General features: G+C 30.2%; 1 protein-coding gene across 1 annotated transcript; it reads left to right on the top strand.

Moving 5' to 3' along the window:
• The first annotated feature begins 13,995 nt into the window (after nt 1-13,995).
• On the top strand, nt 13,996-15,244 carry LOC109789767 (ethylene-responsive transcription factor ERF003). The gene is made up of 2 exons (XM_020348799.3): nt 13,996-14,261; nt 14,356-15,244. The coding sequence occupies exons 1-2, from the start codon at nt 14,116-14,118 to the stop codon at nt 14,822-14,824; spliced, it is 615 nt and encodes a 204-aa protein (XP_020204388.1). The 5' UTR covers nt 13,996-14,115; the 3' UTR covers nt 14,825-15,244.
• The last annotated feature ends 3,751 nt before the right edge of the window (nt 15,245-18,995 follow it).

Here is an 18,995-nt window from a genome sequence, read left to right as displayed (position 1 = left end):
ATATAAATTTTAAGCTTCAATTTTGAATTTCATCGCCTTGATTTCTTACCTACAAGATATGTTAGGGGGGGGGTCCGCAATTTGTAGGTCCCATATCTGTCTGATGTTTACAACCTAATCTCGTATTAATCATGAAATATGTCATAAGCAATTGATTATAACAGTTAATAATCATAATAATCTCAAACTAACGGGATATTCTGAAGCGACATCGCAGACATGGATATTGGATTCTGGTATCTTCTTAGCAAATGTGGCATGTAACATTTTGGTTGGACTGTCTATTTTGCTTGTGGTGGCATGCCTCAGTCTTCACCGCACCATTTTTTTCCATTAAAAATATTGTGAACCTTTACTTTTGCCTCTCCACTAAGAAAGAAAGACTTTACATACATACATGGACCACGTGGAGCTTTCATTTTTCTAACATTAGGCTAAATTTTGAAGCAAAAACTGCGTCTTTTTCATAAGATCTTATATGATAAATCAAGGTTGAGATATTCGGTCGTATTCACTGAATGTAGGCTAAGAAATTTGATTTGACATCAACATCTCAGTTAGGCTAATGAGACTGTATGTATGCTACAATTCTTTTTTGTTCTTTTCTTCCTTCACTGTCCTACGTATGACTGTATATGTTGCATGTATGTCATTTATAGCGTTAGTTAGTGACATGTCAGATTAAAGATTATTTATTTACTTAGTGTATTTTTCTTTTGGTAAATAAGTTAAAGTGATATTCACTTTTTTTTATCACCATCATGGTATGTTATAGATGGATGATGAAAATGTGGAAGAGGAGTTGTTTTCTCTATAATTAATCTCATTGGTTTTTACTATCTAGATTTTGAAACAAAGAGAAATGTTATTAAGTTAGCCACTATTATTTTCAAGAAAAGAATAATGATGAATCTTTAAGTACAGAAGAAATGTGAGAAGCAGTTTAGGATATTAAAATTTTTTATTCTATACCAATTTTTGGGAATCAGACTATATTTTAAAGGAAAAACCTGTTTGGTTCAATTTAATAATTTGACTTTAGTCGGATAAAATTTAATTTTTGTTGTTGAGTGATTTGATTAAAACAGCTATTGTGAACATAATTTAGTACGCAATGCTCGTGAAAGGAAAATGACAGTTCAAGAACAACCTTCAAGAAAATATCTATTATATTATGGCTTTGTCACTAATAAATTATAATAATGCGTTGAGACAAATTCAGTTTTTTTTTTATATGCACAGTCTTAATACAAATACGATGTGTATTTTAAAAAAAAGTTTTTATTATTAAATTATAATAAATAGTTAATAAAACATATGTTTATTCAATGAACTAGCATGCTCAACCTTGAGTCTGCGACATTTAAGAAAACAAATTTAATTATCAATTATGATGATTTTCAATCAATTTAATCTTTCACATTGTGAAAAGTAAATTAGTCCTTAATTTTATCAATTCAGTTTTGATGTGAACATATACTAGTCTATTCAATCTTAACGTCAACAATTAAATTATTTAATGACTGTTAAATTTAGATACCGATTTAATAATTCTATTTTTAGGAATTAAAATGATTAGCTATTGTTAAGAAGGTGTAAAAAAAACTATTGTTAAGGTAATAATTAAGGACTCATTTTATGACCTCTTCCTCTCATATAGTGTCTCGCTTCACATTGGATGATTCTAGTCATCTCAATAGCATATATTAATAATATGGTGAATGACAAATAAAGACTCATTAACTAAACATCTATAATTGTTTATTATAATTTCAAGTCTTCTCCCTTAAAGATTATCACACACCCAAATTTTTTTTTTGAGATTTATTACAATTAAATATTCAATTTTATTTATGTAACATGGTAGAGGAAGTTAATAAGTTCTTGAATAATTTTTTTCTTCTTCTGTATCTAGCTCTTTAAATTTTAATTTTATTATTTAAGTTAGTCATTTCATTATATTTAGTTACTAACTTTATTAATTTTTTAAATAGTCGATAGTTAAGTGTCAAATTAATACTTATTTTTCTTTGAGTTGGTTGTTCTCTCTCAATTATCTAATTTAGACTATAATACAAGGTTTACTACTTTCTAGTAAGCAATGATACTTTATCATATTTATATATTCTGGTCATAAGTGATCTAGTAAATGAAAGGTTGTTATTAAATTTTGTAAGTTTTGTTTAGTTGAATTTTTTTATCTCGATCATCCTTAATTTCTTTATATGTTCTAATTATAGATTTAGAATTGTAAATTTTAAATTTGATAAAATGAAAAAGAATATGTACTTCGTAACAATTAATTGTTAACCAGTAACGAGTGTCTATCTAATTTATTATATTTTAAATTCTCACACATATAAATTTTTCACTTCTCAAATTGTTATATTTAAAATTCACTTACTTAAATTAATATTTTTTTATTAATAATAATTATAATAGCTTTAATAAGATTTTAACTTAATTAAAATTCTATACACATTATTTTAACCATTTACCCTACCTTTAAATTATTAATATTTAAAAATTTAGATTGAGTTTCCAACAATACCCCACTCGATTAAAATTTCTAAACACCGTTATTGTATTTCTATTTCTTATTAATATATTCACCTTTGCTCTCCTCTTCCCATCTCTTTCTCTCATATTCGCATTCACCTAAAATTGGGCAGTGTGGTTCATTTTCTTAATGTTTGCACAATTTCACAGCTATTTGTTGTTTTTGGTCACCACTCATTACAATTTACAAGTTGATGTTCATGTGTATGTACATCTGACATTATAATCATAAAAGTGAACACCCATACATATAATGTTATAATTTTCTAAACGGAGAAAAAATATATATACTTTTTCCATTGGAAACAGAGTCATTCTCTATTTTGTATAAAATATAGGCTGAAATATGTTTTTTCTTTATTTTATTTTTAAATTTATTTTGATCTTTTATTTATTAAAATATTTATTTTAATTATTTATCTACTGTATTTAAATTAATTTGATTTTTTCAAAGCAATAATCATTTTCAACATAATTTTAAGTTAACTTTTGATTGAATTAAAACATGGAAGTAATAATATTAAATTCATTCATATGAAAATTATGAAATATAATTGATGTTTAAACCTAAAAGAAATCATGTAAAAAATATATTTCATGAATAATTAAAAAATAATATATATTTTTTTAAATTTTGATTATATTTATGACACTTTTTGTTTAAACTTTAATTACATATAATAATTTTGATACAAATGAATTTTATGAGATAAGTTTTAAATTTTGAATTAGTAAAAAAAGATTCAACAAAATTAAATTGACTTAAATTTTTTGAAGATGAAGAACCAAGATGAACATTTTAAAAGATAAAATATTAAAATAATTTAAAAAAAATAAAAAACTAAAAATATAATTTAATTTAAAATATATTTTTCATGGACACCAAGTTCAATCTTGTTTATTTGGTTATAAATAGAGAGAAAATAAAAAATAAAGGTAAGAGAGATAAAATGTAAATATTAATATTTTATCTTTTATTTGAGAGAGAGAAAAATACAATGAAAGTTTTTTTTATGGGTCTCACCTAAAAAAAATAAAAATTCTCCCAATAGTAAAGTAAAAAATAGAGGAAATGTGTATAGTGTTAAATTTATTTTTTTTCAAAATTTTAAATTAAATACTTTTTATAACATTAAAACAATAAATAAATTTTCTTTAAGAAAATAATAAAAAGTTTATTTTTTTTTTGAGAAATTATATAGCACTTATAATAACTTTTACAATATAAAAAACACAGATATTTTAATGTAGACGGGGACGGTGGAAAAGGAATAACGGATCTAATTCATTTGGGCTATTCATTTTGGGCCGGACGTATTCTCTTAAACAACTTGAATTTTGGGCTTTTTTCGCCGTTCACTCGTATTAAGCAGCCCAAAGGCTGAGGGAACTACCGGACCATGTTTCCCATCTTTTACAAGATGTTTTGAAAACATTCCTTTTCAATTTATAATCCAAGACACTATTTTTATGTTATAAATATTCCTCAAATTATGTTAAAAAAACTATTGTATTAAATGTCTTGTTTATTTTTTATTTATATTTTTTAATTCCTTTCAAATAATAAATTGCCATCCATGAGTTCTAGATTCAAATGCTATTAGAGCGAAAAATGAAAAGTTATTATTATATTATTTTTGATGGACAAAATAACTTTAAATCGAGTTATTTTGCTCAAATGATGATGTAATTTGCTTTTAAAATTAGCAACTGATATTTTTATAGATAAAATTAGACCACTAATCCAATATAGTAAAAAAAAAAAACTTCGTAATTATCTTTATTTTGCTGAGAATTTTCAATAAAAATTTGTCCCAAACTGTCCTATGTCATTACTTACTATTGAAGCTAGGGGTGTGCAAAAAATCTAAATTGATCCGAACCGATCCATAATCGATCCGATCCATATTGAAAAATCCAATCTATTTTTAAAGAAAATCCGAACCGAATTACTTTATAAAATTAGTTCAATTATCTGATCCACTTTTACAAAGTGGTTCGGTTCGATTCGGTTTGATTTTTAAAAAAAATCAATCCATATATGAGTAAAAAGTGGATAATTACACCGCACCGAACTAATTCAATTTCAAAAAATGATCTATATTTTAAAAAAATTAAACCGATCCACTTTATAAAAAATAGATCGGTTAACCGATCCACTTTTATAAAACAGTTCGAATTGGTTTTTTCAAAAAACCAATCCATGAACACTCCTAGTTGAAGCGTACGTTTGGCAAACGGTTGTTTTGTAAAACTATTTTTAAAATTTATTTTAAGAATTTTTTTTTTTAAATATTAATCCGGTCATATTCTATCATATCTAGATGTTCTTGTCAGATTAATGTCTTTCGCTATTTACATGTTTGGTTTCTCTTTGGAAGTTAGAACAACTTTTGACTAACAATAATCGATACAGCGAAGAAACATGCAATTTTTACTATAAAACAAAAGTAACAAATTTTATTTTTACGATGTTTCTCACCGAAATTTTTTTTTTTTCCTTTTGAGTTATACTCATAATCTAATTTTATACAGTAGCATTTTAATTATTTTTTCTTTATTTCTTTTTCATATTTTTTTATTTTATTATATATTTTATTTATAAATTTTAATATGTTTATTTTTTTTTCTTCAAACTTGACTTGAAAATCTGTGACCATGCACACAGACACAGACTCAACTAATATTCTAATACTCTTGGTTCTGAAAGAAGAAAAAAAAAATCACATTGATTGAAGTGAAAAACATATGGCACATAAACTTTTGGGCTATCAAAAGAATGAACTTCTAGGCTTCTAGCTTCCTAGCGAGCTTGGAAGAAATTGGGTCAGTATTTCCAAAACATTATGTACAAGCTTTTTTCAACACAAATTTAATATAAATTATAATATTTTTGTTAATTGTAATTTTTATTTGATAAGAGTACCCCAAAATTTTGGATTTGTCTCCTTGAAGGTGAATAAGAACAAAGTAAATAACATCAATTGTCGTAAGGAAAATCAATGATTGTGGATATAATTTGTTATGCATGCACCCATTGTATAAAATAGAACTTTGAACTCAAGGTAAGATTGGCCTTTGGTTAGAAATTAGAATAATCAGCATGATAAACATAACGTGTTTAATGTTTCTCTTTGAAGCAGATAGGACAATTAACGATCCAACACGCGTCTATATCTGATTTAGCTGTCCAACAATTTCTCTAAATGATTGGGATAGTATAGCCAACAAATCAATGTAAATAGGTTAGTAGCTACTTGCAGATAATCAGATGATTATTGTCAACAACTTATGAATAATAGTCGCTAGCAATTTATTTTAAAAGAAATTCTCTTATAACATTACAGAACTTTATATTCAGTGCATCGATGGATAGGAAAGGAGCAACCACGCATCTTTGAGATAAATACTAAGATGTGTACCATAAACCAAACAATAGAGTCTGCTATGAATGATAGAAATATCAAATATGTAAAATTAACTAGTTACTCTACTATCACGAGATGAAACCATCTTCTCTTGGATGTTAGAAAATCCACAGGGAAATTGATATATTTGATTGTCTTTTAAACTTGCAGAAACTTCATCTGATATCTTATTCTATTTTTTTTCCCTGCTAGCGTGTTTTACCCTCGTTGGAGGAATGGATCTTCTCACACAGAATCTTCATTTGGATTTTTTTCATGTGAAAATTACTGCTATCAAATTTTTACACTTCTATTTTTTATTATTTAAATTCTATTTTTATTTTATTTTTAACTAGTATATAAAAGGTACTCTATGTTGAATATGGTGTGGCAAATTTAGTCCCACATCGAATAAGTTTTTTTTGATGTGGCCAAATTAGTCCCACATTGGATAGGTTTGGGAATGTGTAGTGCCTTAGGTTCTATATATAGAAACCCTTCCCTTCACTTTGAGATCATCCCAACTACAAGTTCATTTGTAACTTCTAAGGCTTGTAGTTTTCTCTTCTCTCTCTATTGTAATATTTCTTAGTGAAATATATTTGGTAGTGTCCGAGGAAGTAGGCATAATTGGCTGAACCTCGTTAAATTCTTGGTGTTCTTTCTTTCTTGTTTTGCTTTTGGTTTAAAATTTGCTAGACGTTTCCGCAACAATTGGTATCAAGAGCCGGGTTATTTTAAGGAAAAAACACTATGCTCTGTGCGCTGTAGGTATTCTATAGTCGGCACATCATAAAATTTTTCTTTAATCCTGGACTTATTTTTATTATTTGACATTTAGCAAATTTTAAACACTCTTTTCGAATTGAGCTGAGATGGCAAACAAAGAAAATCCACTTAGAATTACATCATCAACTTTGAATGCTTCTTCAAGCATTTTGCAAAGAGCTTTTGGTGGGAATCCAAGGTTGATGGTAGAGATTTTCGATGGCAGCGGTCATTTCGGCATGTGGCAAAGTAAGGTTCTAGATGCTCTTTTTCAGCAAGGTCTAGACATTACAATTGAAGGAAAGAAACCAGAAAGTATGGGAGAGGAAGATTGGAAGACCCTCAATCGATTGGCATGTGGTACAATAAGGTCATGCTTATCAAGAGAGCAGAAGTATGCATTCTGCAAAGAGACCTCTGCTAGTAAGTTGATGACGGAGTTGGAGGAAAAGTTCTTGAAGAAAAGCAGTCAGAATAAACTTCACATGAAGAAAAGGTTGTTTCGGTTCACTTACATTCCTGGTGCCACAATGAATGATCACATCACTAGTTTTAATCAGCTTGTTGCTGATTTGTTAAACCTGGACGTGACTTTTGAAGATGAGGATCTTGCCCTAATGTTGTTGGGATCACTTCCTGAAGAGTTTGAGTTTCTGGAAACAACTCTACTCCATGGGAAGGTTGCTGTGTCTCTAAATGAAGTTTGTGGAGCCCTATACAGCTATGAACTGAGGAGAAAAGACAAAAAAGATAGCTCAGAGAAGGCTAATGAAGCTTTGGTTGCAAGAGGACGTCCGGTGATCCAGGCGAAAGGAAAGAAGAAGCGATCGAAGTCGAAGGCTAAAGTTAGGAAAGATGAGTGTGCCTTTTGTCGAGAAAAGGGGCATTGGAAGAAAGATTGTCCTAAACTAAAAAACAAAGGTCAATCTAAGACTGTTGCAGATTCAAATGTAGCTGAGTATGTTGATGACTCAGATTGTTCACTTGCTGTTTCTGGTTCAACCAGCTCTTCTAGTGCTTGGCTTCTTGATTCGGGATGCAGCAATCATATGTGTCCTAATCGAGAATGGTTCTATGATTTCAGAGAACTAGAAGAAGGAGTTGTTTATACAGCAAATGATGTTCCTCTTACCACACATGGGATTGGTTCTATTCGATTGAAGAATCGTGATGGAGCAATCAGAACTTTGAAGGATGTTCGTTTTGTCCCGAGTTTATCAAGAAATCTCATTTCTGTGGGAGCCTTAGAAGAGAAGGGTTTCACGGTGCACGCAGAAGGTGGAGTAATGAAGATAATCTCTGGAGCTCTGGTGGTAATGAAAGGAGTTCGGAAAAATAATAGGTTGTACTATTACCAAGGTACTACTATTATTGGAACTGCAGTAGTGGCATCCAGTGACGAGAAGGAGTTGGAGTCGGCCAAGTTATGGCATATGCGGCAGGAACAAGATGGTCAAAATGTGGTTGGATATTGTGATTCCAACTATGCTGGAGATCTGGATAATCGTCGATCAACTACTGGCTATGTTTTTACTTTGGCAAAAGCACCGGTATGTTGGAGGTCTACTTTACAGTCAATTGTAGCTTTGTCTACAACAGAGGCAGAGTATATGGCTTTGACAGAGGCTGTGAAGGAAGCAATTTGGCTTCAAGGGTTGCTTGGTGAATTAGGAATTCTACAAAAGCATGTGAAGGTGCATTGTGATAGTCAAAGTGCAATCATGTTGGCAAAGAATCAAACTTACCATGCAAGGACGAAGCATATTGATGTTCGTTACCACTTCATAAGAGAGATTATCGAAGAAGGTGGAGTGGCTATCCAGAAGATAAGGACCACAGAGAATCCAGCTGATATGTTGACAAAGGTAGTAGATTCAATCAAGTTCCAACACTATTTGGACTTGATTAATATTATCAAAATTTGAAGACTGCATTGGTAGACACTATCAAAGATGAGAGATTTGAAAATATGAAATTTGCCAAGGTGGAGATTTGTTGAATATGGTGTGGCAAATTTAGTCCCACATCGAATAAGTTTTTTTTGATGTGGCCAAATTAGTCCCACATTGGATAGGTTTGGGAATGTGTAGTGCCTTAGGTTCTATATATAGAAACCCTTCCCTTCACTTTGAGATCATCCCAACTACAAGTTCATTTGTAACTTCTAAGGCTTGTAGTTTTCTCTTCTCTCTCTATTGTAATATTTCTTAGTGAAATATATTTGGTAGTGTCCGAGGAAGTAGGCATAATTGGCTGAACCTCGTTAAATTCTTGGTGTTCTTTTTTTCTTGTTTTGCTTTTGGTTTAAAATTTGCTAGACGTTTCCGCAACACTCTATGTCTCCATGAAACTTTTAAAAATAATAAAAATTATATAATAATGAATGATTAATTAAAAATATGAATGATTATGAGACGCCATTTATAAAAGAGGATAAAAAAAATTTGATTTATAAAAGAGTAATACTAGAAGTAAAATTGGATCAAAATTGTGTACACCAAAAAATTCAACCTCCTCTATTATAATTATGAAATTAAAAATTGAGATGTTACCGAATTATAAGAGAATCCAAATCCGTCGATAGAATATTGTACGTAGCAATATATAAACTATCACTTTTTATGACAGAATATTGAATGGAGCAATATATAAAGTATGACGTTTTATGATTAGGAACTTGATTTGTGACTTCATATTTTGGTTCTTGTGATTATTGATATTATGCATACTCTATGGGTAAGAGCATTCGGCTACTATGTAGCCGAAATCTCATCGGCCACCGAATGACCGAACCTGATGGTCGACACCCAATCGGCTACCAGGATCAGCCTACACTCAAGGATTACCCGTAATCAAGAATTAAGGGTTAATCACACTAATAAACCGATTAGGGACATATTACCTAATACGGTAATCATGTTGCAGGGTCCATGGAGATCAGGGTTCATAAATGTCAGTATAAATAGTTTATGTCACGAGGTAACGTCACTGTTCATTAATTACTATCGATATTTGTGTTTATCCTAACTTGAGCGTCGGAGTGACTTTTGCAGGTACCTTCCCTCTCACCAGAATATTCGTTTGGAATTCTCGTTCAGTCCTTAGAGACAAGAAGATTACTAGTGTGTCCTTAAAACAGGTGCAAATACTAATTTTGAATAATGGGGTGCTAGCTAATGTAAGATTTGGCGAGATCATGTAAAAATAAAATCACCATTATAAATCCTCACCCCAAAATCCTAAAAAATTAGAGAAACTTGACTTCTGGCCTCTTTCTCTTTCTCTCTCTTATTCATTTATCATTCTGTTTTTCACATGATCTGCGGTTCTTCCCCTGTTTCTGTCATTCACTTTTCTTTTCATTTCCAACTCGCAATGCTTGACGTTAAATTGAGTAGCCTATTTGTATGACACGTACATATTGAAATGATGACGATGTTATTTTGCTATAGATCATTGGTGAATTTCTTTGACAGAATACAGGTGCGTTCATTTATCCCTGCTATTTGTATCACATGTGAAGATTCAAATGATGCCAATTGCCAAGGATAATATTTTGCTATAGATCATTGGTGAATTTCTTGTATAATTATTGTAGGAGGCTTACCCGTTCATAACACGATCACTGCATGCGTTATCATCATATTTTAATGATGAAGTTACAAGTTTATGTTTTTGGTCATATACATCTTGTTTATCAAATTAATCCCACGAATGGAAAAGCAGAAGAGGTTTAGTTGGTGGGGTGTGTTTTGCGTAATTTTATGTTTATGTGTTCATTCCTACTCAAATTACCACGCCCCTTCGAAGCAGTGTTTGGCTTAAAAAAGAAAATAACATATGATAATTTAACACAAATTAATTAGCATTAATTTATAGCCTAACATGAATTAGATTATATTTAGAAGATAATACTTATTTTCCGTCTAGTTATTATTTTAAGTACAGATAAATTTATGCTTTTACTAATAAATACTTGGAATTAATAACACATTGAATTTTTGTTGAGATCTTTTAACAGCAGGGGAAACGAAAATGTGCAACACATGCATATTAATAGTTAATAGCTCCTAAAATCTTGCAATGAATTACTTTATGCTATGTTGAGTCGATGATATTTTAGGATGGACATTAAAGTTGAAAGTGAAAGGCACTAGTACTACGTACATAAGAAAAGACTAATTCAAAACCTTGGAAGGGGCCTTAATGCATGCATGGACATTTGATGATCGAACAATTTATCTTTGAGTAGATGTGAAGAAAGGAACATACATCATACATTTCCATGGAAAGTCTATTTTCATTGAAAATCATCACTAGCTGCTTATTTATGATTTCTATGCATAATTATAAAAGCACGCGTAATATTTGCTTTTTCGCTTCGTTGCTCTAATGCTGCCACTCTAAATCACTTTTTGCCCATCTAGTATCTAGATTCTAGAAGTAGAAGTCAAGTATAAAATAATGATAAAAAAAACACTAATAAGAGGTTTGTTAAGAAATAAAACTCAGCCTCAAAGGGACAGGCAATTTTTTATATATAATTATTTAAATATTTAATTTCCAATAAATAATGATTTCCACAAAAGTATTTGCTGGTTTTGTACATAAAACTAAAAATATTTTATATTTTAAACAATAAAAATAAGAAAATTTAATAAAAAAATTCTATTACAGGCTGTCATAATTTCAATAATTCGTTGGACATCTATTAAATATATTATTATAATAATTTTCTATTAAATATTTCACAAATTCACACATCAAACACTCTTCCCGTGTTTCATTTAGGGGGAAAAGCACTTTACCATTTTAATTACATATATTTTTCATCATATTAAGTAAATTGGATGAAATAAATAACTCCTTTTGTTTTCATCTAATTTACTTTTAACTTTAACAATATATGAAATACAGGTGATTTATTTATTTATTAAAAGAAATAAGACTCATAAAAAAACTTATTTATTTTATTCAATCATAATTCTTGATCAAAGATACTGGAACACAGACATTTTGATAAAATATCTTTCATGTGTAAATAGAACTCATCAAAAAGTGAGTACGAGAGTAGTGATTAATTTTAAGAAGAGAAATACTAATTTTTAAGTCATCACAACATGTCTCCTAATGTGATTTTTTTTATATATATATTATTTGAAATTTATTAAAAATTATAGGTCTCATTTTTTAAAATAATTTTTTAACTTTTAATAAATTTTAATCAATAATAAAAAGTGTATTAGAAGGTATATCATTAATATTTTTCTTTTTCAAATGTTTACAGAAATAAATTTGGATTTCTCCATATATATTAATTGTGTCCCTAGCATTCTAATTACGATGGTCTAATGAATAGCAGAAGATGATACTTTCAATTTTAGGGGTATAACTATAAATCGTGGAAAAATGGTTTTCGAACAAAACTTGTGCTAATAATGAGTGCTACATTGCAAGTACATGACTTTATATAGTTGCGGAAGGTTATTCCGTACTCTCACACCTGATGAAATTTTCAACGAACAGTGATCTGCTCGAAGAAATTAAACAGATTACATTGGAGAGCAAGTACAAGGTTTCTGAAAAAGTTTTGCCATTGCGATTTTGTACTCATTTGTATTTTCCTATAATATGAAGATCGTAAGGGTATCAGTTATTTAAAGCTATGTTTGGATAAAAAAAAATTAAGGATTCTATTGCATATCGCCAGATTTCAAAGTATAAAATGAAGAAGGAAAATGTGTTCCTTTAAAAATAAAAATACTTTAAACTCTTTTAACTACAATTCAAACATGCACTGAATTCTTGCGCAGGAAGTTGATAAAAACCAAAGACTTTTATCATGATAAGGTTGGTATGTAGAAAGGGATCATAGCAATGTGATCAGTGAAAGAAATTCTATTGAGGGAATAAATTATTAAGGGAAAAGTTCCGTACATTATTTTTCATCTAAAGAGGTAATGGTATATAAAGAGAGATGATATTCCTTACTAACAATTTAATTTTCTTTCGTAATGAATGACTTGGTTTTCTTTAGCAGTGAGAATTGCATGCATACCCAATTACCCATCTTATGCTAACTCTTGTGGGTGGAGATGAAGTAAACAGAGGAGCTTAGATCAAGTTTTACACAAGAATTATTTTATGGATTGGAATAGATAGCAAAAAATTTGAAGTTCAAACTTTATGTTGACCAACTAAAAATTATTTATTAAGTTTAGAATATAAGAGTAAAAAGAATTTAATATATAACTATTTTTTGGAGTTAAAAATTGATCTGTTATTATAGATGGGGCCTGCATGGTTATATTGTGCGAGAGCGACACAAGCCTCGAGAGTGGAGAGAAGGAAGAAAGTAAAGAATATGGGTGGTACATTAATGTCAAAATCAATTATGTTAATGTGTTCACTTCACTTGGGTATTGCCTTATGAAAAACAAAAGGAAAGTGAGGTCAAATATAGCAGCTACTACCCGCAACACGCGCCAGCAGAGGATGGGCTTCAATTTTTCATCAAACATTGGTTCACTCTTTCATCCCCTTGCATTGTGATATATGGCTAGGTTTTCTTCAGTTAACAAACCTCTGATGTGAGCCACGTACCTATGTCGTCCACAAACATATATGTTCAATAATATATGTGCCAACAACCTCGCAAAGGTTATTATTACTATTAGTAAGCAAATAAATACACTCACACTCACACCACTTGTGAAGGTTATTATTAAAGTACCTACCTAGCTATACTCCTTATTTTAGCCATCATCATTGTCTGTCTTATTCATACCATATCATATTGCATATATTCAATTTTTGGAACATAACTCTTGTGCACGCAAATAGATATGTGACACTGAAATCAAGTCAAAGCACAGTTAACTGTATGTATTTTTTCTTAATATTGTATTTCTACGTACCAACTTAAAACCAATCATTCTCTTGATATCATACCCAATGGAGGAGGAGAATGATGAGAATATTTGTAAAAGTATAATATATGGATTCTCTTGCTCCCAGTGGACAATTATCCTCATGCACCCACCAGTACCACACACACGCATGTATTCGAAAATCTGGCATTCATTAAAATTTCATGGAATGAATCTCTTGATACCATGGAATGCACGGAATAACAGGGTTTTTGTGGTCTAATTTTAAATACACAATTATAGCTGTATTTAGGAATGAATCCAAGGGATCGTAATTATGAGTTGCATAAAAAGAGGTAGGATTAATCCGATCCAATAAGATTGACCCACATGTGAAACTAAAAAATTACCCCGCTAGGAAAAGGAAACAATTATGTGGACCCATATATGTAGATTCAGAGAGGAGAAAGCCGCAAAAGATGATTATATAAATTGGTGCCACCACTCTCTCCATGCCCACTTCACTTTCACATTCTCAAAGACGCTTCAAGAACAAGTTTGAAGCAATCTCCATCATGGCTAGACCCCAACAACGCTATCGTGGTGTCCGCCAGAGGCATTGGGGCTCTTGGGTCTCCGAAATTCGCCACCCTCTTTTGTAATTCTCACTCTTTCTTCTTCAAAGTTAAACCTTTGTTTTTATTTATTTATTTTGTATACTAACAATGTTGTTTGAATGTTTGATTTTTAAGGAAAACTAGAATATGGCTAGGAACGTTTGAAACAGCAGAAGATGCTGCTAGAGCGTACGATGAAGCAGCGAGGTTAATGTGTGGTCCAAAAGCACGCACCAATTTCCCTTACAACCCCAACGAGCCACAATCTTCTTCTTCCAAGCTCCTCTCAGCCACTTTAACCGCGAAGCTACACAAGTGTCACATGGCCTCACTCTCCCTTCAAATGAACAAGCAGAAACAATCAGCAAAAGAGCCTCAAGGGTCATCAAACTCGAGCAACGCCATTGCGGGAACAAGTTCTGACACGGGGTTTAGGTGGCCAGAGAAGAGACACGAGGAACTTCAATGGCTAGAAAGGCAAGTTGAGGTGGCAGAACAACACCAACAGTTTCAACCAGTTCTTGAAGATGATCACATTGAACAGATGATACAAGAGCTTCTTGATTATGGGTCAATGGAGCTTAGTTCTGTTGACTCGGCCTAAGTAGCTAGCATAGGCCAATGCAGAAGGGATCCATGGATGGTACTATTAGTAATGCGCCATGTAATAAAATATAGTGAGCTTTTAGACTTTAGTACCATATTCACCATCACTTTTATTCACTTCTCCAATTAATGGACAAGCATGTGGAACCTGAATGTCATCAATCATACAAAAACCGACGCATGCATATATGATGTCGACTATGTTATAGAGATATATAGTATATTGGTAACATCAAAAGACTACAATTTCCCAACTTCTATTCTTGTTTATATCTGTCTAATGCAAAGGTGCCCAAAATTCTTCTAAAGTGACATATACATGTGGGACCTCTGTCTGTCTTAGATTTTTTTTATTATTTCTTTAATAACCATTATTATAAATTATTGATTATGAATGCGATCCATAGAGTTTCTAAAATACAGAGTTTGATTTTGATTTTCTGACTGTGTATATGAAAAATACTTTATTAGAATCTAGAAATAAATTAATCTCCAATGTACAACTACAAACCAAAAACTAAGGATTATGTAGCATGACAGACATGAAAAATAACGGAAAGAAAATGGTGCTAATCATGTTATTAGTAGTCAAGTTCATTTTTGTTAACCAAAATTGAACCATTGCATGATGAAGGTAAAGACAAATCATTATTCACAAAGGGTTAGTGCATGGTTGTGAGAAGGCCACAATTTTGGCAGTAGCAGGCGGTGGAGTGGATAGTAACAAGCACCATAAACCATGATTAGAAGAGTGATGGAAACAGAACAAGCAGCATTGCATTGCATCTGAGGGGAGATTATGAAACTCAGTCGAAACAGAAAGTCAATTCTTTGGTGTGTGTGGAAGAAATGAAATGTCTACAAATACTGCCAAATATGAATGACAAAAAAGGAAGCCAAATTGAAGTGATAGAGATGAGCATCACTGGTTTAACAAAAAACATTCTTATTGTTTTCCCACTTACTTTTTCAACTTGATAACATACTCGACGCACTTTTCTATTCTCTTTTGAACTATCCTTCCATCTCTGATCCTTTGTTTTCTGTAAAAGCACAACTTTTGACCCACATACGCGTCTTTTTTCACTATTCACAAGACATATCCATTCACCATCCGCATACACTGCTCCTTTTTTTTTTTTTTTCCCGGATTTCATGAGCCCCCTTATTATATTCTCTCTCATCACAATAAAATTGCTTATCAAATATCAAATATATCATAATTTTATTGCATTATTTGTGTGTCCACAATTCACAAAAATTTAAAATATGTACTTTTTTCTTTTGTTTCACACACACAACTTACAAACAAGATATATAATCTTACTCGAAATATAGCTAGTTGAGCATAAAATATAGTTTTTCACTTCATAAGGTCTGATTTCTTTCGGTAAAGTGACTAGAGCGAACAAGATAAAGAAAATACATGTATTTAACAACGTCAAGTGGAGAATTGAGCTGATCAGAATATTGCAGTCACGTCAATTGCAAAATCAATGACTAATTAAGTATAAAACATTATATTATTGAGGTGATGTAATTGTAACCACAATCTCTCACTCTCTTCTCTATCACTTTATCAAATCTCAACATGGTTTACTGTTTTTCTTACCATTATTTTCATATAAAAATATTACAATTTTAATCTACCGCGAGAACATTTCTCTTGGTGATACTGATACCGTAGCCTAGACTTAAAAGTTCACATGATGCAAATGAATCAATAAACAATATCTTCCACATTTCCATGGTCACTTTTGTTTTTTCAGAAGAAAAACACAAATTGGGCCTTATCTGTCACTTTTGTGATGCAATTAATTCTTCAGCCGGCAACTTTAAGCATGTGCATGGAGATTGTCCTCCATGCTTACAATCAAGACAATGTTTGTAACCAACAATGCGGACCAGTATGTCCCTTTAAATGGTAATCATGCCAAAGTCATAATATGATTCTTCTGCTTGCACAGGAACAGTACTCACTACAGAGAAAATAGTGTCAAACATTGCAGGTACTACTGATTATCCATTGGGATAAAATAATGCATATTTTCTAGCCATTTGAGATCATCTTATACCTTTTATTTTCCTCAAGTATAAATGTATAATTTACCAGACTAATTTATCAAGTACAAAATTTGAACATGAAGCTACAAAACCAAAACAAGGGAGGGAAAAAAAACAGTTAAAATTTTGAGGTTTAAGACTTTGGAGACCCAGACAAAGTTGATTCTGTTTGTTTATGTTTAATGTAATTATGTAAACAAAAATGGGTTTACTGTTTTTTGTGGCTGTTATAATCTTAAAATTTTCTGCTTCATCATTTTTCACTACTACAAGTTGATCTAACTTTAGTAAATTAAAATCTCTGTGAAGGTGGGTGGGACAAAAAATTCCACTATTATAACCTCATGCCTAATGATTATTTATTTATCTGGTAATTGATTTTGTCTCCCACAACCGTATAAAAGCACAAATTTGATAATCTTAATGACATGACTATGAAAACTATATATATATATATATATATATATATATATATATATCGGTGAAGCTGAATGATAATATCTTTGATGGGATGTTTGGCCTTAACTTCTCTTCCCCAAATAAAAGGAAAATGGTAGCATAAATCAAGGTCATATCTTAGTCAGTCTAAGCTATTAAGATGCTAAGCAATAGCCCTTCAATCGGTTTGGCCTGAATTATATGAGTTCTTCGAACAATATGATACTATGATAGTGACAAATGAAAAAAACTATTCTAGTTAAAACTGTAACGAGAGTCAAAATAATTATGATGAGTACACTTAAATTAATCAAAATAATGTTTAATGCGGCGAGTCATGCTAAGAAGACTTGCATATTTTTATGTGAACAAACTATCCTAAAGATCTAGTCCTACTCCGAGTTTTTGACTTTTTGGTTCATTGGAACCAAACAATTTTATTTTTTGTTGAGCTATTGAGGATGCATTTATATCACCCCTGTAGCTCTTACTTCTAAACTCGACTAGATTGATTCTCTCTGAATATATATTGTATTTTAATTAATAATTAAGGATGAAAAATTAAAATAACTCTAATTTATGGTTAATCTAGAATTCAAAAATGAAATCACAATACAAAATATTAAAGTTTGTACTGACTAAATAAATTCCATAGTATGTGTTTATATACTATTCCATGCCTTGTAGATTTTAATAGTATAAGTATGGGGAAACGTTTTTACATTGTGATCCAAGTACAACTTAGTATATAAGGTATCTTCGTCGAGTTTTTAAATAATTACCTTAAATGTTATATTTATCATTATTTATGATTGGTTAATAATGTAAAAAAATAAATTATATTACCAATGCATAGAAATTTAATTCTTATAAATCATATAATATTGTATTTTATCTTAGTGATATAAAAATTTTCAAATATTTTTATTTATCTTGGTAATATAATTTAAAATTAAACTCATTACAAATTATTTATTTCATTCAGTCTTATTCATTTCAATTAGAAATGATAACAAATGATAAAGGGTTTTCATATTCAATATTGAATTGTTGAGTACAACAATATTTATTATAACTAAATTTTATGTTCATGATAAATATTCTATAATGCATTTTCTCTACATTTAATAACATGTAAGTCTAATGTTACAGTGTATTGTTGAAACATAAAATTATTCATTTATTCATTTTCATATAATACTAATTGAATTTAACTATGATATATAACCAAAGCAACATATATCTTCAATTTTAAACGAGACAAACATTTGTATTTATACAAAAAAAAATTGAAATTATTTTTTATTGGTATATATATTATAATTTATTACTTTTATATTCAAAACTCATTGGCAAAAATAAAGTAAAAATAAAAATGTTTGATCGGGCAAATTTTCATATTGATCATATTAACATGAAATCGCTCACAGTACTGCTATAATTATATGCTATAAAACTAGACTTATACCTTCAACAATTATATAGTTAGGTTAATTGTTTTTATTTATTTATTATTTTTTAATTATTAATAAATATGAGATATATAGTCTATAAAGAAATATTTTATAAATTATAATATTTGATATATTTTATTTTAATAATAACATCATAAAAATTGACAATTAACATGACTAATTTTGTTAAAAAAAATACACATAATATTTTAA

This window comes from Cajanus cajan, chromosome 10 (assembly GCF_000230855.2).
Source record: "Cajanus cajan strain Asha chromosome 10, NIPB_CcT2T_4, whole genome shotgun sequence".
NCBI lineage: Eukaryota > Viridiplantae > Streptophyta > Magnoliopsida > Fabales > Fabaceae > Cajanus > Cajanus cajan.
Note: the sequence above shows the minus strand (reverse complement) of the source record. Positions and strands in the feature narration are given on the sequence as shown.

Bases quoted from the DNA above. Each gene is read 5' to 3' on its own strand.
- LOC109789767 (XM_020348799.3), top strand. From the start codon at position 14,116: ATGCCCACTTCACTTTCACATTCTCAAAGACGCTTCAAGAACAAGTTT. The intron at 14,262-14,355 runs GTAATTCTCACT...TTGATTTTTAAG, and splicing joins GAAATTCGCCACCCTCTTTT to GAAAACTAGAATATGGCTAG.